This window comes from Monodelphis domestica, chromosome 5 (genome assembly GCF_027887165.1).
Source record: "Monodelphis domestica isolate mMonDom1 chromosome 5, mMonDom1.pri, whole genome shotgun sequence".
Taxonomy (NCBI): Eukaryota; Metazoa; Chordata; class Mammalia; order Didelphimorphia; family Didelphidae; genus Monodelphis; species Monodelphis domestica.
The window spans coordinates 47,669,045-47,690,807 of record NC_077231.1 but is presented as its reverse complement, the minus strand read 5'-3'; the positions used below and the strand labels follow the sequence as shown (position 1 = coordinate 47,690,807).

The following is a 21,763-nucleotide window of genomic DNA, read 5'->3' as shown; positions in this document are numbered from 1 at the left end:
ATCCAGAAGCCAGGACCATTCCCTTTCTGGGGACCCCAGATGATCAAGGTGGATATGCCTTCACATTTGCCATGGTGACCAGCCTACTCGGCAAACTCATCAAGTCTAAAAAGCCTCTAATTCCTCAAGTTCAGGGCTTAGGTAATCAAGAAGCTATGCCAGTGGTAGGATCCCAATTCTCCTGAATCAATGAAGTCTTGAATATAGGGGAAAATAATACTTGCTTATATGGAATAAATATTGCTTTTATTGGCCTAGGTATTATACATTCAGTCATTAATTAAGTACTTTCTATGTATATATAAGCACTCAGCAAACATTTCATTTGGTCCTGCCACCTCCTCAAGCAATCTACCATTCTATATCCTTCTTCCATTTCAAATCAAAACTCTTAAAAAGTTTTCTGCTCTCCTTGCCTCTTACCACCCATACTCACTCCTTACAATTCCTTATCATCAGACTCCAGTGATACTACTCTACCAAAAGGACTTTCTCAAGATCTCTTGAAGACCTTTTCATTGCTTTCTCCAAGAGCTGTCTCTCAGTTCTTATCCTACTTGACATCTTTGTGGCTTTCAACACTTTGATGATCCTTTCTTCCTGGGCACTTTTTCTCCTTGGCTTCCATGGCACTGTTTTCTCTTAGATATCCTCTGACCTGTCTGACTGTTCTTTTTCAGTCTCCTTCTCCTCCCTGCTACGGGTGGATGCCTCTAAAGGCTTTCACTTGGGCCTTTCTCACTCTATATTCTCTCCCTCTGGTGATCTCATCAACTCCTTTGGGTTCAATTATCATCCCTCCAAAGACAACTCCTTCATCTTAACTCCAGTCCCATATCACCAACAACCCTGTCAGCATTTCAAATGTCATATACAGAAAACAGAACTCAATATCTTTCCCTTTCCTCCAAATTTTTATTACCATTCTTCATTCAAAGATATTTTTATTTCCCCAATTCCATGTAATAATAATTTTCAATACACAATTTCCAAAATTATAAGATCCAAACCAACTCCCTCCCTCCCCTCTCTCCCACCACTCAGAGATGGTCAAGCAATTTGATCTGGGCCATACATGTATTATCTTGCAAAACACACTTCCTAATTGGCCATTGTTGTAAGAGCATTTATACAAAAACAAAACACCAAAATAAAACCATAAATAAACTATTGAAGGAAGGTATGCTTTGATCTATATCCTGCTCTAACAATTCATTCTCTAGAGGTGGATAGCATTCCCCATCATAAGTCCTTCAGGATTGTCCTAGATCATTGCATTGCTGAAAGTTGCCAAGTCTTTCACAGTTGGTCATTGTACAATATTGCTGTCACTGTGTATAATGTTCTCCCAGTTCTTCTTATTTGACTCTGTATCAGTTCATGTAGATCTTTCAAGCTTTTTTTTGAAATCATCCTGCTTATCATTTTTATACCACAATAGTATTCCATCACCAACATGTACCATCATTACCATCCTTTGAATCATCTCTGTAATCTTTACTCTTCTATTTCCATCAGGCCACACCACCCCCACATTCTCTCAAGCTCTCAAGGCTTGTTGATTTTGTCTCCACAAAGCCTTTTGATTGAGCCTTTACAAAACCAAACCCTGGTTTCCACCCTCATCACCTTTCTCCTGAAATGTTATTAGAGTCTCCTAATTGATTTTTCTGCTTCCAGTCCCTCCCCTAACCTATCCCTTTCAAAAGAATCTTTCCAAGGCATAGATTCAGTGATGTAACTCCATGAACCTTAAAAGGCTCCCTATTGCCTCTAGTACAGAGAGCTCAACCTGGCTTTTAAGGCCCTCCTTGATTCTCTCCCAAATGACCTTCCTAGCCTTATCTTCTATTGCTTCCCCATAGATACTAAATGATATACTCAAATACATATTTCTCAAGATAGATATTCTATCTCTTTCATTTTCAGAATCCTTACCTGAGACATATACCTTGCTCTCTTCATCTCATAAAATCTGTATCTTCCTCCAGAATTCAGCACAGATTGAATGACCTAGACAGCTTCTTAGTCTTAGTGCCACCTTTCAGTTAGTGGGTTCTTTCTCTGTCTTCAAATTAACTTGTATTCACTTATTTGGAAACTATTTTATGATCCCAGAATATTTTTCATTTTTTGACTTCAGATTCCTAACACTTATCTTTGTGCCTTGAACAGAGTTAAATTCATTACATTTTTGTTCATTTATTGAATTGGACATGGCCACTGCTTGGATTGGAAGTTGTGAATAATGCCTAAATATGAAGTCTTATTGGGAAACATCTACAAAGAATCAGTCAGGAATAATTCTGGGAGAAATAGCCTACCACTGCTTGCAAATTTTGCTTTCTTCTTTATAATGTCATTAATATCCTCCAGAAATTTCTTTCTTTTACTTTTATGCTTTTTTTTTCAGATAGTGCTGAAGAGGGGAAAGAAGTTCAAAAATAAGTGTAGCTTTGTAGAGTTACTTTTTAAAAAATGTCTCCATCTGTTCTGTCTTGGAAAGGAAAGAGGAAATGATGGGAAAGTCATAGGGCCATGTAGTAGGACATTAGATCTCAAAAGAAATCTACCAGTGGGGCATGTTTGTGTTTGGTTTAAGAACAAGATTCATTCCCAGACAAAGGAAAAAAACCAAGCTGTGGGTAGCAGTAAGCCTGAATCAAATCAATATGAAGATGTTCTCCAAAATGATGATTCTAAAATTAAACCAATCACTAATGTCATCAAATTATGTTTTAATGTCCATCACGTTGGCAGTGATCCAATCCTATTTGGCTGAATGTATGATAGAACTATTTTATATTCATCATAGAATGCCACATTAATATTTAATAAAGCTAAAGGGGAGCTCAAAGGTCATCTAATTTAATTGCCTTATTTTACAGGTGAGGGAACAGAACCAATTAGGTTAACCGATCATGTCCAAAATCATATAAACCATAATAATAATTCATAATCATAATAATAATGTTAGCTAGCTTTTTACTGATTTCATTTTATTTTACAACTACCTTGAGAAGTAAATGGTATTATGATCCCTATTTTTACAGATGAGGAAGGATCACCAGTTTGAACCCAGGTTCTCTTATTCCACAGGGTAGTGATATGGGGCAGTGGATAGTGTACAGAGCCTAAAGTCAGGAAGACTCATATTCCTCAATTAATCTGGCCTCAAGCAAGTCACTTAACCCAGGCTGCCTGAATTCTACATCTATAAAATGAGTTGGAGAAGAAAATGGCAAACCACTCCAGTATCTTTGTAGGGTCACATAGAATTGAACACTACTAAAATGACTGAATGATGACAACAAAATCTCTTATGCCAGGGACAGTGAATGACTCACTATACCACACTGTATCCCTAATCCATTGCACCATGCTACTTCCTTCATATTCTCCTAGAAATCTTGTCTTTCAAGGAGAAAGTACTTAGAAGCACCTACTAAATACATGAGTCCTTGTTCAAATTCTGCACACAGCTATGTGGCCCAATAACATTAATATGGTAGTGAAAGTCAGAACCTCAAATTCTAAATCATCTCTTATTTACTGTTTGATTAGGGTAATTTCATTAAACTTTATATAATTTATGCATCTAAAATGTGATCTCCATATCACACAGTCATATTACATTTTAATGACAATTATGACATTATCATAAAATTTCTGCCTGGCAGGGACCTCAGAGATGATCAAATTCAATATTTTTATTTTGCATCTGAAATCAAAGTCTAAGGAAAAAAAAGCTCACAACGATAGCTAGCATTTGTAGAGTACTTTAAAGTTGACAAAGTACATTGCAAATATTATCACATTTGATTATATGATCAGTTTCATCATGATGATGAAACCGAGGCAAAAAGAAGTGAAGTGACTCACCCAGGGTCTCCCAACTAGGAAGTGGTTCAAACCAGTTATGGTCTGGTTTTCTTGACCCTGGGCCAAACACTATCCACTGCATAGGCAACTAGGTTTCATAGCCATTATGAATAGTATTAACCTCTACAACATTGAAGAGAATCTGTATTTTTGTTGAAAGTTTTCACTTTGAAATTAGAAATAATTGTTTTGTCTTGGGTGACATAACAGACAAAATAGTCCAGGAAAATAAAATGGATTCTATACTCCAAATAGTTCAATGGACTGCATTAGGAATATCCATAATCTGACCAGAACAAAACAGAAAGGTTTATGAAGCTAATTATCTTGAATTAATCTTCCAATATTCATTTAGTAGGTACCTAGAATAATAGACCTCTGGAGTTATAGGAACTGGGTTCAAACTCCAACTCTGATGCTTACTGCTTTTAGTGACCTTGGACAATTCCCTTAACCTGCTTGGGTCTAAATTTCTATTCAAATTCTAGATCTTTTTTCCTACTAAACTATTTGCGAGGTGTATCTATACTTATTCTGAAGTACTTCATAACTCTCATATGGCATGAAGACATCACTTTCTCTCTGGGTTGGATCACATTGGTAGGTCTAAATTCCCCAAGAAGAGCTATAATGACCGTGCAGCTATGCTTGAAATCTCTTAGCATCTTCCTAGTGTTAACCCTATTGCAGAGGAAAATGCCCTTGTAATTCACCACTTTAGCTCTCCATCTCCCCCAATGTATTCCTATTTACATAAACCAGCCACTCACAATGATGATACATTTAGATAGTGAATATAATCTCCTTAGCAATAAGGCAAAAAGAAGATTAAGATACATGAAAAAACACAGGAAAGAGAAATGCATAATAATCTATAGACAAATCTAGGTCACATTCTCCTACTAAAGGAGTATAGTAGAAAACAAAAAGTGGACACATACAGAAATCTGCCTAGTAGACATATTTGAGGACAGACAGTGCTGAAATAACAAACTTCCCATCTTCTTTCTGTCTCAGGAATTGTCCATAAATATTCCTTGATAAATGCAGCTTCTGTGGTAAAGTCAATCCTTTATCTACACTTTAGTAGATCTCTCAGAAAAAGACACTTTACAGACTATCTCAGGCAAATTAGTTGGTCTATTGCATGACTTTTCTGTTTCCAAACTATTCTTCTGCTCACTTGAAGGTACCATTTGCTGTCAGCTGCCACTACTGACATTGGGGGAATCATTGAATCCCTTCAGTTCTCAGTTTCTTCATCTGAACAACGAAGGCATTAGATGACCACTGAGGTCCTTTGCAGCTATGAATCTATAATCTTATGATCCATTGGAAGGCTGGGTCAACATGAATGATGTCCTACTCTGGTTTGGTAACAGCATGCTAAGTCTTGAATGCCAGGTTTGGGAGTTTAGACTTTATTTAGCAGTTCTGAAATTTGTCATTTCATTTCCTTCTTCTCCCCTTTTACTGGGCTCAGACTCTGAGTCCTCTCTGAAAACACACCTTAGCTCATAGTCAATAAAGCAGTTCTTGTTTTCTCTCTCTAATCAGGTGAATTACTTTCATGCTGTAATCCTAGGACAGTTCTGGTATCCATCTCTAATATATTATGGCTTGTCACATTCAAAATACAATTTCTTGTCTCGGAACTCTGTGGCAGACAGGATAACTGTAAGGAGTCTGCAAACACTAGCATTGCTTGCTGTTATTTGCTTAACTCCACTGCCCTTTGGTTTTAGATGTGAAATGAAAATACGGGATTCAATGATCTCTAAGGTTAGAAATTCTGTTGGAAGTATAATTATCATTAACAAATAATATTATTGTATGATATAGAGATTACACCACACTCAGAACACTGAGAAAATCAGACTTCATCCATCATCAAACTCTTCTATATGAGAATAAAACTTAAAGGGATAGTACATTACTCTGTGATCCTATATGCCAGGTGCTGTACCAAATTCTAGAACAAAATATAAAAATCAAACTGTCCTCACCATCAAGCAGTTTAAATTTCATCAGTGTGTGTGACATGTAAACATACAAGTAAAATGAAAACATGGAAAAACTGAATTTCAATAAATGGAAGGAACTAACAGTTGAGGATGAGTAAAGGCAGTTGTAATTAAACTGAATGAAGAAAGCCAGAGAAAGATGGAGGATATTCAGGAACAGGGGACGAACTGGGCAAAGTCAGAGTAATAGGAGATAGAATACCATCTTACAGAGAAGCATGTCTTTTTCCCAATTGTACATTCTCCCAAATAAGTATGCTCTATCACTGGCTGGCCCTTCCACTCAGGGTCACACAGATCATTCTTGTCCCTGGATAATGTACTTACTAAATACTCATGTTTTTGTCAAAGTTAAGAGGATGAATGAAGAGGGTACCTGGCCTGAATTTCCAAAGCAATTTGGGGCTTCATTATGATACACACGTAAGATATCTTCTTTGGGCAGAGATAGTCCCTAGTCTCTCTCTCACACACACATGTATAGATAAAAATGATCAGGTTGGATCTCCTGGCCAGATGGAAATTTGGGGCAAATCCTTTAGGAAAAATGCTTGGATTAGTTGAAACACCTGCCCCAGGTCCTTTTGATCTAAATTGCACGACTGTTTGTATCAGCATTGTCTTTCCAGTGAGCTGCCATATTTCCAAACTCAGAGAGCTGAACATGCTGATTCACCTTCTTGGAAAGTTGCCTTTCCAGGCATCTTCTGGTCCTGGGTTCCCTCCTCCTTCCCACCCATTAGTTTCATCAGGCAAACCTGGCCTTGAAAATTGTTGCCACAGTTGCGAGTCACAACTTAATGACAGCCCTGGGAATTGCGTCCTCAAGAGTTCTCAACAACCTCTAGACTCCCTGTTGCTAGCACAAGTTGTAGAGTCAAAATTACCTTTCCCTTAGGGAAGAGCTACAAGACTGTATAAACAGTGGTGATCAGCAAGAAGCTTTAGCAAAGTTCTGGAAAAGTACATATGTCAGTCCATCTTCCTAAAAAGCAAAGGAAAATAACAGATCCTCTAGCACCAAAATGGCAGCCATCCTCTCTGGTAGGCAATGCTAAAGCTTCTTAAAGGTACCAATTGAAGGGAGTAGCAATAATTTCTTGTATTAGTCAGAGAGGTACATTATGTGGTATAGTTATGCAGTGTACATTATGCACAGTTAAGAGCTTATTATTGTTTGCCTCTTCTCTGGTAGTTAAATTGCACATTTCCTCCAAAGTCCAACCTAAAGTTTTGCTGACTTGACTTCAAATTCCATCTCAAATGTTTAGCTCATTATTTTACTCTGTGCAAGACACCTAACTCTCTCAGTCTCAGTTTCCTCATTTGTAAAATGAGGATCGATCGTAATAGTAACCATTACCCAAGGTTATTATGAGGCTCAAATGAAATATGTAAAGTACTTTGCAAACCCTAAAGCCTTATGTAAATGGTAATTAGATGTATCAGTATTATTTGAGTAGGCATAGAGGGAGTAGTGTGAAAACAGTCTTTCACACTCTTGGACATTTCTATTAACAAAATGCAATGACTTTATTGTAGTTGGAAGGGGTTTTTGAGATTATTTAATCTTTTGTTGAGTCCAACTCTTCATGAACCATTTAGAGTTTTCTTAGCAAAGATATCAGTGTTCACTGTTTCCTTCTTCAGCCCATTTTACAGATGAGGAAACTAAAGCAAAAAGGATTAAGTGGTTTGCCAAATTAAATGTTAGAGGCCATTTTAACTCAGGAAGATGAGTCCTCCTAACTCCAAGCCTGGTGCTCTATCCACTCCAACACATACCTGCCCCTTCACCTAATTTATACTGGAATGTTTCCCTTTAAGTGACAAAAATATTTAAGTAGTGATTAATATGTTGATTAAATACAGATAAACCATTAGTCCTCAGAGCCTTAACGAGGGTAGAGTGACCAGAACTTTGTCCCAGGGCACAGGCAGTAATTGTACTTCTGCAGGAAGAAACAAATGCGCTCAGCACCTAATTAGCAAAAATAATTAGTTAAAATCTATGGCACCATTTCCTCCCCACTCATGACTGTATCATAGGTGAGTTCATTCTCTGTCAGGCCACTACTTCTCTCTCCCTGACAACAGCAGCCTCTCTGCATGTCCCTAGGTCTTCTCCATTATAGATTTCATTTCATAAGTACCAGGGCTTTTCCCCTGACGTTCAGGACCTGTTTCTGTCATTTTATTCGGACAATTGTCTTTAAAAGTTCCTTTCCTTTTGCATCACTTCTCCTAGTAATAGTTTGTGGTACTTACTTTGGCTGCCAAATTAATTGCTGGTTCTAACTCTGTCACTGCTCTTCAAAACAAGGAGAAGATCTATATAAAAGATTTCCTTGGGTACTTGGCCATCTCTTTGGTTTAAAGGACATACGTTAATCCCTTCTTTGTTTCAAACAACTATAACCTTCCAGCTCACAAGGCTCTCTGAAAACTAAACTCTGCTCATTTAATAGAGATGAAGAAAAAGTATCCCTTGCATCTCTTGTAAAGAAACTTAAGGGCATAAGCAATCTCCTCAATAGTAAAGAACTACTTGGCCAAAGGTTATTGAGCTTTGACTAAGAACAAGTTCGGTTCTGGGCTCTACAAGGAGGGACTCTACAGTTCAATCAATTAATAGCAAGCATTTATATATTTAATTTTTTAGCTTTGTTTTTAAAAATTTATTTATTTATTTAGTCAATTTAGAACATTATTCCTTTCCCTCCCTTCCCTCCACCCACCCTTCCCGTAGCTGATGCTCAATTCTACTGGGTATTACATGTGTCCTTGATCAGAACCTATTTTCATGTTGTTGATGTTTGCACTAGGATGTTCATTTAGAGTTTATATTCCCAATCATATCCCCATCAACCCATGTAATCAAGCAGTTGTTTTTCTTCTGGTGTTTCTACTCCCACAGTTTTTCCTCTGAATGTTGATAATGTTCTTTATTGTAGATCCCTCCAAATTGTTCAGTATCACAGTATTACTACTAATGAAGAAGTCCATTACATTCAATTGAACCATAGTGTATTGGTCTTTGTGTACAATGTTCTCCTGGTTTTGCTCCTTTCATTCTGCATCAATTTCTGGAGTTCATGTCAGTTCCCATGGAATTCCTCCAGTTTATTATTCCTTTGAGCACCATAGTATTCCATTACCAACATACATCACAATTTGTTCAGCCATTTCCCAACTGAAGATCATGCTCTCATTTTCCAATTTTTTTTTCCACTACAAAGAGTGCAGCTATGAGTATTCTTGTACAGGTCTTTTTCCTTATTATCTTTTTGGGGTACAAATCTAGCAGTGCTATGGCTGGATCAAAAGGCAGACAGTCGTTTAGCACCCTTTGGGCATAGTTCCAAATTGCCCTCCAGAATGGTTGATCAATTCACAAATCCACCAGTAATGAATTAATGTCCCGACTTTGCCACTCCCCTCCAGAATTCATTACTTTCCTTTGCTGTCATGTTAGCCAATCAGCTAGGTATAAGGTGATACCTCAGAGTTGTTGTGATTTGAATCTCTCTGATTATGAGAAAATTAGAACACTTTTTCATGTGCTTATTCATAGTTTTGATTTCTTTAACTGAAAATAGTCTATTCCTGTCCCTTGCCCATTGATTAATTGGAGAATGGCTTGATTTTTTGTACAATTGGTTCAGCTATTTATAAATTTGAGTAATTAGACCTTTGTCAGAGGTTTTTGTTATTAAGATTGTTTCCAAATTTGTTGCTTCCCTTCTAATTTTCGTTGCATTGGTTTTGTTTATACAAAACTTTTTTTTTAATTTGACATAATCAAAATTATTTACTTTGCATTTTATGATTTTTTTTCTAGCTCTTTCTTGGTTTTAAAGTCTTTCCTTTCCCAAAGATCTGACATGTATACTGTTCTGTGTTCAACTAATTTGCTTATAGTTTCCTTCTTTATATTCAAGTCCTTCAGCCATTCTAAGTTTATCTTTGTGTAAGGTGTGAGATGTTTATCCAAACCTAATCTCTCCCATACTGTTTTCCAATTTTCCCAGCAGCTTTTATCAAATAGTGGGCTTTGGTCCCAAAAGCTGGGATCATTGGGCTTATCATAGACTGTCTTGCTGAGGTCACTTACACCAAGTCTATTCCACTGATCCTCCTTTCTGTCTCTTAGCCAGCACCAAATTGTTTTGATGACCACTGCTTTATAGTATAGTTTGAGATCTTGGACTACAAGGCCTCCTTCCTTCACATTTTTTTTTAATGATCTCCCTGGATATCTTTGATCTTTTGTTCTTCCAAATGAAATTTGTTGTGGTTTTTTTCTAATTCAGTAAAAAAAGTTTTTTGGTAGTTCAATGAGTATGGCACTAAATAAGTAAATTAATTTGGGTAGGATTGTCATTTTTATTATGTTAGCTCGTCCTACCCATGACCAGTCAATGTTTTTCCAATTGTTTAGATTTAGTTTTAATTGTGTGGATAGTGTTTTGTAGTTGTGTTCATATAGTTCCTGTGTTTGCCTCAGCAGATAGATTCCTAAGTATTTTATATTGTCTTGGGTGATTTTAAATGGAATTTCTCTTTCTAATTCTTGCTGCTGAGATGTGTTGGAAATATATAGAAATGCTAATGATTTATGTGGGTTTATTTTGTAACCTGCAACTTTGCTAAAGTTGTTGATTATTTCCACTAGCTTTTTGGTGGCTTCTCTAGGATTCTTTAAGTAGACCATCATATCATCTGTAAATAGTGAAAGCTTGGTCTCCTCAATAATTATTTTAATACCTTCAATTTCTTTTTCTTCTCTAATTGCTACTGCTAGTGTTTCTAGTACAATGTTAAATAATAGAGGTGATAATGGGCATCCTTGTTTCACTCCTGATCTTATTGGGAATGGTTCTAATTTATCTACATTGCAGATTACACTTGCTGATGGTTTTAGATATATACTGTTTATTATTTTTAGGAAATGCCATTCTATTCCTATATTTTCTAATGTTTTCAATAGGAATGAGTGTTGTATTTTGCCAAAGACTTTTTCTGTATCTAGTGAGATAACCATGTGATTTTGGTCAGTTTGCTTGATAATATGGTCAATTATGTGGATGATTTTCCTAATATTGAAACATCCTTGCATTCCTGGTATAAATCCTAACTGGTCATAGTGAATAACCCTCATGATCACTTGCTGGAGTCTTTTTCCTAATATCCTATTTAAGATTTTTGCATCTCTATTCATTAAGGAGATTGGTTTGTAGTTTTCTTTCTCTGTTTTTGACCTGCCTGGCTTTGGAATCAGTATTATATTTTTGTCATAAAAAGAATTTGGTAGAACTCCTTCTTGCTTATTCTGTCAAATAGTTTGTGTAATATTCAGATTAGTTGTTCTTTGAATGTTTGATAGAATTCATTTGTGAATCCATATGGACCTGGGGATTTTTTCTTAGGAAGTTCTTTGATGGCTTGTTCAATTTCTTTTTCTGATATGGGGTTGTTTAGCTAGTCTATTTCTTCCTCTGTTATTCTAGGCAATTTATATCTTTGTAAATATTCATCCATATCATCTAGATTGCCATATTTATTGCCATATAATAATTTTTAATGATTGCCTTAATTTCCTCTTCATTAGAGGTGAGGTTTCCCTTTTCATCTTGGAAACTGTCAATTTGGTTTTCTGCTTTCCTTTTTTTAATTAGATTGACCAATAATCTAGTCTTATTTATTAAATCAATACTTCTTTGACTTTCAATTTTATTAATTTCTCCTTTGATTTTTAGGATCTCTAATTTACTTCATCTGAGGATTTTTAATTTGTTCACTTTCTGTTTTTTTTAATTTGCATGCCCAATTCATTGACCTCTGCCCTCCCTAATTTGTTAATATATGAACTCAAGGATATAAATTTCCCTGAGTACTGCTTTGCTTGCATCCCATAGATTTTGAAAGGCTGTCCCATCATGGTCATTTTCTTCAAAGAAATTATTAATTGTTTCTATGATTTATTCTTTAACTCACTGATTTTGGAAAGTCATATTTTTTTAAATTTCCAATTAATTTTTGATTTGCCTCTCCATGGACCCTTACTAATTATTATTTTAATTGCATTGTGATCTGAGAAGATTGCATTGATTATTTCTGCTCTTTTGCACTTCTTTTCAATGTTTTTATACCCTAGTACATGGTCAATCTTTGTGAATGTACCATGTGCTGCTGAAAAGAAGGTGTATTCCTTTTTGTTCCTATTTCTTTTTCTCCACATATCTACTAACTCTATTTTTCTAAGATTTCATTCACTTCTATTACCTCTTTCTTATTTATTTTTTGGTTTGATTTATTTAGTTCTGATAGAGGAAGGTTCAGGTCTCCCACTAGCATAGTTTTTCTATCTATTTCATCCTTGAACTCTACTAGTTTCTTTTTTAGGAATTTGGATGCTATGCCATTTGGTGCATACATGTTGTGTACTGATATTTCCTCATTGTCTATATTTCCCTTCATCGGGATGTAATTACCTTCCCTATCTCTTTTGACTAGATCTATTTTTACTTTGGGTTTGTCAGATATCATGATTGCAACTCCTGCCTTCTTTCTCAGTTGATGTCCAATAGATTTGGCTCCATCCTCTTACTTTTACCCTATGCGTGTCCTCATGTTTGTTTCTTTTAGACAGCATATGGTAGGGTTTTGGTTTCTAATCCATTCTACTATTTGCTTGTGTTTTATGGGTGAGTTATCATTCCATTCACATTCAGAGTTATGATTACCAGCTGTCTATTTCCCAGCATTTTTTTATTTCCACTCCTAGTCCTGCCTTTTTTTCTTTCACTATTTCCTTCTACACCAAAGTTTTGTTTTTAATCAGTCCCCCTAATTCCCACCCTTATTTTACTTTCTTTTCTACCACCCTCCCTTCTTATTCCCCCCTTATTTTTTACAGTCTTTTTAAACTACCCCTCCACCCTCTCCCACTCTTGTATTGCTTCCCTCCCCACCAGTCTGTTTGTTACCCTTCTACTTCCCTATAGGGCACAAATCAATTCTCTGCCCCAATGGATTTGATTGTTCTTCCCTCTTTGAGTCCATTTAGATGCATGTAAAAATTGAGTATTTCCTATCTCCAACCTCTTTACCCTTCCAATATATTGATGTCCCCCCCGCCACATGCTTCTTTGTGACATATAAATTTACCCCACTTTGTTTCTTTTCCCATTTCTTTTAGTATTAACCTCTCTTTTTAAATTTCTAGTTGTATATGTATATATAAATACATATTTATGTGTATTTATGCATATATATATCTATATGCATATTAATGTCTTGGCATTTTATCCTATACTGTTTATCACTGTTCCCTCTAAGTATAATTCTTCTAGCTACTGAGGTGATAATAACAATTTTTAAGAGTTACCAATGACCTCTTTTCTTGTAGGGATACATATCATTTTAACTTATTGGATCTCTTTTTAAAAAATTGTGGGTTTTGTTGTTTTTTTTCTTTTTTCCCCCCTTTCTTAATTACCTTTTGATGATTCTCTTGAGTTCTGTGTTTGGGCATCAAATTTTCTGTTCAGGACTGGTCTTTTCTTTACAAATACTTGGAATTCTTCTATTTTCTTGAATGACCATACTTTCCCCTGTAAGAATATAGTCAGTTTTGCTGGGTAGTTGATTCTTGGTTGTAGACCTAGTTCCTTTGCATATTCCATGCCTTTCGGTCCTTCAGTGTAGATGCAGCCAGATCCTGAGTTATCCTCACTGTGTTTCCGTGGTATCTGAATGTCTTCTTCTTGGCACCTTGTAATATTTTTTCCTTGGTCTGATAGTTTTTTTAATTTGGCTATAACATTCCTGGGTGATGTCAGTTGGGGATTAAGTACAGGAAGTAATCTGTGGATTCTTTCAATCTCCACTTTTCCCTCTTGTTCTAGAATACCAGAGAAGTTTTCTTGAATAATTTCCTGTAGTATGATTTCCAGGTTTTTTTCTTTTGTCATGGTCTTCCAGTAGACCAATAATTCTTAAGTTTTCTCTTCTGGAACAATTTTCTCAATCTTCCCTTTTGTGAATGAGGTGCTTCATATTTTCTTCAATTTTTTCATTCTATTGATTGTGTTTTTTAGTGTCCTGCTGCCTTGTGAAGTCACTTGCTTATAATTGTTGAATTATAGTTTTTAAAGACTGGATTTCATCCCTGGCTTTTTTGGTCCTCTTTCTCCTTCTGGTCTGATTTTCTTTGGAGGTCATCTTTCATCTTCTTGGCCTCATCTTTCATTTTCTTTGCCTCATCTTTCATTTCCTTTGCCTCATTTCCAAGATGATTAATTTTGGATTTCAAGAAACTATTTTCTTGTTTTAGTTTAAGTGCCTCTGTTTCCAGATGACTTCTCTTGCTTTTTAGGGTCTTTCCCAGTTGTCTTCAGCCTCTCTTAATTGTGTTTTGAATTGTATTTTGAGTTCTAACAAAGCTGGAGTTTCTGTGTTTTTGCTTGGTATTCCTTCATCCTTCTCTGTTGCATTTGCTCTTTGTTCATTGCCTGGGTAGAAGCTGTCAATTTTGATTTCTTTTTTCTTTTTCTGTTGTCTGCTCACATTTGCACCTTCTTTTCCCCCTGTTGTTGCCTGTACTCTTGCAAATCTCATTGTGTGTTGGATCTGTGGTTTTGGGCTTTTCTGTCAGCCTTCACCCTTGGAGCTTAGTCAGCAAATCTCTCAGCACAGTCTGTGGGGGAGAGGTTTTAGAGCTTGAGCTTCCCTGTCCTCTGAAGGTTTTGACGAGATTAAGCCCAGCTGAGTTGCAGTGCTGGATGTGCCCTGAAGCCAAAACCTCTGGGGGGGGGGTGCAATATGGAATGTCTCCACTGCTACAACTAGGCTGCCTGCTCTGCGCTTCTTCTTCAACTGCTTCCCCACTGCCTGTCTTCAACACTCTGAGACTGGCACAGCTTTGCCCGCAAGGTACTCTCTCCAGACCAGCACCCTTCCCTGCCCAGAGGTTTCAACTATTGCTTGATGCTCAGTGCTCTAGGTGGGGGAGGGGTCCTGGGACCTTCCTTCTTCCTTCTCCTTAAAACCTGAGTGTTCTTGAATTCAGGCTTTGGGGGGGGGGAGGTGTACCTTTTACGTTGAGTCCAGCAGGAGGGTTCCTTAGCTCTGTCCTGTTGTTAGGTTTGATTTTCAGTTCCCTAGGAGCATTTAGTTTGTCATTGGTAAGGAAAGTTTTTCAGTGGTCTGAACTTTCACTGCCTCTATGCTGCCATCTTGACTCCACCTTCAGCAAGCATTTATTAAGATTGAATATGTGCTAAACAAGGACAGCAGGGTGGTGCAGTAGAAAGAGTGCTGGGTACATCTTCCTGAGTTCAAATCAGGACTCAAATTCACTCTCTGTGTGTACCTGGGCAAGTCACTTAATCCTATTTGCCTTGGTTTCTTCATCTGTAAAATGAGCTGGAGAATGAAATGGCCTACCACTCCAGTATCTCTTCCAAGAAAACTCCCAAATGGGATCACAAAGAATTGGATACAATGAAAAAATGACTGCATTAAACAAAGATAGGCTAAGCACTGTGTGAAACAGAGTCCTGTTCTCTGAAAGCTTTTAGTTTTTAAGCCAGGATATGAAACTAACCAAACAACTTGATGTGTTCCTGAAAAGTTACTTGGAAACATGGCTAATTCCCCCCCCCCTTTTTTTTAACTGCACGGCGGGGGGGGGGACTCCCTGCTCACAGTTAGAATGTACTACTACTGGATAAGGCATTGTGGGAGTAACCCTACATTGAAACCTTGTAGTAATAGAAAAATTAGACAGCCATCATAATCTATGGCATATATGCATAGATGTGTAGGGCTTGCTGCTCTACCACAATCGTTTTCTTAAAGCCTGGAATGACTCTTGTGTTTCAACTGGATTAGTCTGATAATTTAATAATTATTCATTCATCATTAATTAAACTAATTAATTCCATTTTGTCCATTCAGGAACCCTGTTTCCTCCTCTATGTGTTCCTCATAATTACGTTCCCTATAGATTACTCTCTCTGCATGTACACACACACACATACTTACATGTCTCATACTTAGTGTGATTAATTATGCAGTAAAATGTGTATATGTATTTTCTATACATACACATACATGTACACACGTACACATACAGACACCATCTATGATATAGATTACATATGAGTACTGCTGTATATATTAAATATAATATAAGTTACATATATTATATATTATATATGTGTATAAAATATATGCACATGCTATATACCATAGATTATACATGTATATAAAAATGATTATACCTGTATATACCATACCATACCATACAGACATGTACAGATATACAAACATGTGTAAGAATATTTAAACTTACACACATATATTTCTTAGTATACACTTATAAATTCAAGAATATGTATAGTTATTTGTATTTGCACACACATGTATATTTAATTAAGTTTCCATTGATAAGATCATGGATTAAGCACTGGAAAAGATCTTAGAAATCATCTCCTTCATTTTACAGAAAATAAAACTGAACCCCAGAGATATAAAGTGATTTACTGACATCCCACAGGTAGTAAGCATCAGAATCGACCTTTGAACCCACATCCTCTAGACTCCACACCTAGTGATCTTTCTGCTGAACTATAAGAGGTTTTTTCTGTTGTTGTTGTTGTTGCTGCTGTTGTTGTTGTTGTTGTTGCTGTTGTTGTTGTTGTTGTTGTTGTTGTCTTAAAGGAGGCGACAGCACATGTGTTTCAAACTGGATTACATTGCCATTTTATTAATTTTTCATTGACCATTCATTAAACTAATGAATTGAATTCCATTTATTCGCCCTGTTTGCCTTTCTGTGTGTATTCACAATTGCACTGTTTCCAATTCTTTGTCAGCCTTTCTGAGGCAACAGGGAAGAAAGCACTGTGAGGTTGAGGGTTTCCTAAAGAGAGAGATAATTGTGAAGGTAGATTACATGCTGAGGCCTCTCTTTTGAGACCCTGTGAGAGCACTTACCTAGGGCAGCCTCTGGCACCATCTACTGAGAGATGAATTGGCCACTGAATCTTGGATTTTTGTAGAGCAGCTGGTATAAAATGAAACAAAGGAGTCTGGTTTGGGTTTGGAAGTAGGGAGGGTGTTCAGACTCTACTTGCGGTGGATTTTTATTGACATAAAGAACTCTCAGTGAGCAAGTTTCCTGCACTAATGCATAGAAACAAATTACTGTCCGGGTTTCCAGACTTACTGAGAAGGCTCTTATTTTGCCAAGGTCACCCAGACGATTAGATCAGGGTAGGACTTGAATGGAGATTGTCCTCTCTCTGATGCCAGCTTTTTATTTACAAGTCCAGAGTTACTTCTGAAGCATAGTATATCGCTTTAAACTCTCTATAGTGCTTCAGAGAGTTGTTGTAAGATCAAATGAAATCCTTTGTGATATTTGTGCATCCAGACCATCCCTGAAGAGCATCACCAAATTTGAGAGGCTGTATGAAAGCCAGCAGTTATCTAGCATAGGAAAATTCAGGTACGAGCAAGTTTCACTGGACCTGTAGACAGAAAGAAAAGCCATCTCCTGTGACTGCATAATGATTTGAGCATGATCTGAAGTAGATTGGAGTTCTGAGATTTCAACCACTTTTCAAAGTGAGGATTGACCTATTTTATGTGACAGTATTCTAGGGGCAAATACTGTGTTTATCGTCATGGCAACTCGAGGGGTATAATCTAGAAGAGAGAAAAGAACCAATTCCTCTTTCCTTCTCCTCAAATAAGAGACTATTTTGACAAAGTCATCTTCAATTTACATACAAGTTTTTCCTCATTTGAATGAAAGTTTCTTCTATAAAGAAATTGTGACTAAACAAAACACCTGACAGATTTTGAGATGAAATTGATTGTTTGGGGAAAATTACATTTGCTTTATAATAATGTCTTCTCAACTAGGAGTACTTAAAAGCATGTAAATGTAAACTTTTAGCTTGAAACTATACTATGACTTTTGAAACACAATATATTTATTTTTATTTATGTATTTGTTTAATTTTCACATTAAAATTCCCAAGTATCTCCCACCCTCCCACATTTCTACCTCTTCCCACTCTAGAGAAGACATCATTTAACAAAAAAAGATATATGCATATTTAAAACTGTCTTTCTTAGGAGGTTTATATACACACTTTATTCCATCTATTTTCCTTGTAATTTATTCCCAATTAAAAATGGAAATAGGCATCATATGTATTGTTGTGAGATATTCAAATTCAAAAGAGTTACCAGATTTACTTAAGAGTTAGTGAGTAAGGGGTAGCTAAGAGGCTCAGTGGATTAAGAGCCAGGTCTAGAGACTGGAGGTCCTGGGTTCAAATGTGACCTCAAACACTTCCCAGCTGTGTGACCCTGGGCAAGTCACTTAACCCCCATTGCCTAGTCCTTACCACTGTTCTGTCTTGAAATCAATACACAATACTGATTCTAAAATGGAAGGTGAGGGTTTAAAAAAAGAGTTAGTGAACATATGAGGCAGTAAGGCATAATAAAACTCTGGAAATGGTTGGCATGAGAATTGAATTTCAATTTTGCTTCTGACATTGATTAGCTATGTGACTCTAGGTAGCTCATTTACCATCTCTAAATATCAATTTCTTCATTAGTAAAATGGGGACAATAATATTTCCACTACCCATCTTAAAGGAGTAAGGTAAAGAAAGCACTCTGTAAAATTTTAAGTGCTATCAAAATGTAAATCACTATGAAATTTAAAGCCTTAAAATGCTATGTATGCCGAGGACTCATTCACAAGTCAAAGACTAATTTTCTTGCTTGATTTTTTTTTTCAGACACTGCAAATGGACATAAACAAGCTTAACATAACTCTGCTCCGGATATTCCGTGAAGGAGTGGCAGCAGCTCTAGGACTCTTACCACAACAAGTTCACATCAATCGCCTAATTGTAAGCTGTCCAGATGTTGTCTATCCAAATTGCTAGATGTCTTTTAAGTATATGATGTTTCATTACTTCAAGGAAGATTCTCAAGGCTAAAGCTAGTTTGCTCTTAATGGTTCAAGAAATGTCCAAGCCTTGCTCGCACCTAGCTCACTTGTCTCATTAATTAACTGAATTTTGTCTTATCTGATAAACATCAGTACTAAGGGGATGGGGCCATCCTCACACATATACACACAGAGGTATAAAAATCTTCCACTAACATCCTCCTCGATGGCTAATCCAAGGCGATGTTAGGAAATCCCAAGCTCTAGAAGTCCTACAAATCTGGAAAGCCTTCAAATAAGGGCTTGATGATGACCTGTGTGTCTGTCATCTAAGGAATTGCTTAGCAAAGTGTGGAGAAATTCTTCATAAGACTGGTTACACACAGAGGGGCAATTTTCTTTTGGCCAATACCAAATATTGAAGACTGCATGTTATATACAAGTTTTTCATTAGAGTTCTCACTGTGCTTGGTTCTGGCTACTGAGGGTACAAATATAAAAGTATTCCTTGACCTAAAAGGGGTTTAGATATTATTCTCTTTGTTGCAAAGAGAGGAGTCTTCACTGATAGTACATAAGTGATACAGCGGATAGTGTTACATTTAAACTCATTGAATCTTGATATTGTTTAGTCAATCACTCATGTCCAACTCTTTTGTAACTCCATTTGGGGTTTTCTTGGCAAAGATACTGGAGTAGTTTGCCTTTTTCTTCTCCGGCTCATTTTCCAGATGAGAAGCTGAGGCAAATGGGGTTAAGTGACTAGCCTAGGGTCACATCTCTATTAAGTGTATTAGGCAGGAGTTGACCTCAGGAAGGAGTCTTCCTTAGTCCACACCCAGCACTCTATCCCCTATGCCATCACTTACCTTACATATATAGTTCTTGTGTGATGCTAGGCAAGTCATTCAACCACTATCTGAATAAGTTTCCTCATCTGTAAATGAAGAATAATGATAGCACCCATCTCCCAGGACTATTGCAAGGATAAAATGAGATAATATATGTAAAATACTTTGCAAACTTTAAAGCAAAGTGCTTTAAAGTAAATGTTAGCTACTATTATTTTTATCCTCATCAAGGAAATCATGGTGGATCCTCGTCATACCAAAGTTTACACACGTGGATCTCTTATTTAAAAAAGTTGTGTAAAAATAGAAACTTAGAACCGTATTTATATATCCATGCATATAAAAATTCATTATGTATATTATGGTGTAGGCATACATAAAGGGAGATATTATAAGCAAATTAGAAGAACAGGGAACATATCTATCAGATTTATGGATAGGAGAAGAATTTATGAATAAACAAGAGACAGAAAACACTGTGAGATGTAAAATGAATAATTTTGAATACATTAAATTTAAAAGGTTTTGTACAAATACACGAATGCAGCCAACATTAGAAGGAAAACAAGGGGAAAATTCCCATGGACAATTTCTCAAATAGAGATCTGATATCTAAAATATAAAGAAGATCTTGCCAAATTTATAAGAATCTGGCCATTCCCCAATTGATAAAAGCTCGAAAGATACGATGTTTTCATGTCATATGTGTTCATGTATATGTCTGTATAGACTGTTTTCATCAGCGTCTGTATTCTCTCCAATATTTCTAGACCAGAAAGCATTCACACCTTCTCAGACTGCAATTCTTGTCCATAGTCTTGGGTAAATATCTCCCAGAGCTCCCTTCTTCCATGTCGTTTAATGCGAACCCGTTCAGCATTTGGTCTTCCTCTCACTCTTTTTTATGTGACGTAACCCTCTTTTTCTAATACACACTTCCTAGCGATATTTTGTGTAGCTTCTTACCCACAAAACATGTGCTTTTTATACCGTGACTGGCAGGGAATCTATCTACATAGATGTGATTGTATGTCTGAAGGCAGCTTAGAATTGATGAACATCATAGAGAGTCTCCCAGATATAAATCAGCCAATCGCTTCCTTCTGTCGGTTCTGAGCCCAAATCAATGTCCATTTCTAGCAGTTTCCTGCAATATTCATACAAGTCTGAACTCAGTAGATCGCCCAGTCATTTACATGTCATAGTCTTGACAGCGTACATATAGTCATACATGGAGTTTGACTTTAGGGGAGCTGTTTATATATTTGTGTGTATACGCAGGATAAGGCACACATGTATGTGTATTATAAAGATTAAAATTAATATTCAATAATTCAGTATTATATTTTTAAAGTTTTATTAATAATACCTTGAAATAAAAAGCTAGAGTAAAACCTGCCTAACTCAACTCAGGTCTCAAGAGAAGAGAGGGAGAGGGAGGAGCTATAGAACTTAGAGAACAATAACATGATCACGCAAATGCAAGGACACAGGGAAAGGGATGCTGGGAGATTCAGAAGGAATTCTGGGGAATGTAGTTCAAAGGTTCAAGATGTTCCCACTCATTTATCTATCTATACTCACTATCTATTTAGATAACCTTTACTGAAGTCATGTTCCATTTGTATATGTTTGTGCACACATGGACAGATTGCCACACATCCTTGGGAGATACTAGCAGCTCGGGATGCATTGTAGCATGATGGTTCTATTTCTAGAAGAAGGAATAACTCTACTTCAACAAGTTTCACAAATCTCATTCTCTCTACTGAGAGTAAAAATGATTTGAATACATGTCTCATGTTTACACTCAGATAACTGTGCAGGGCTAGCAGTCTTCGTTCATTAGCTGTTATGTTCTAGAAGATGACAGTGGTGTGGAAGGAGAGAATGGCTGCCCTCAAGCAAGCTTTTCTTTTTGTTTCTTCTTATTGCACTACCAACATGACATGAATATTGCATTACATTTGAGCTGAATACCTGGGAATATGGAGAATACATTTTCTTTTCTAAATGAGTAA

General features: G+C 36.6%; 1 protein-coding gene across 1 annotated transcript in view; it reads left to right on the top strand.

Moving 5' to 3' along the window:
• PTPRR (protein tyrosine phosphatase receptor type R) overlaps positions 1–21,763 on the top strand; it is a 361,573-nt gene that overhangs the window by 150,272 nt on the left and 189,538 nt on the right. The window contains exon 3 of the mRNA XM_007503044.3: positions 18,737–18,850. Coding sequence (XP_007503106.1) covers positions 18,737–18,850 — 114 coding nt within the window. The remainder of the gene's footprint in view (positions 1–18,736; positions 18,851–21,763) is intronic.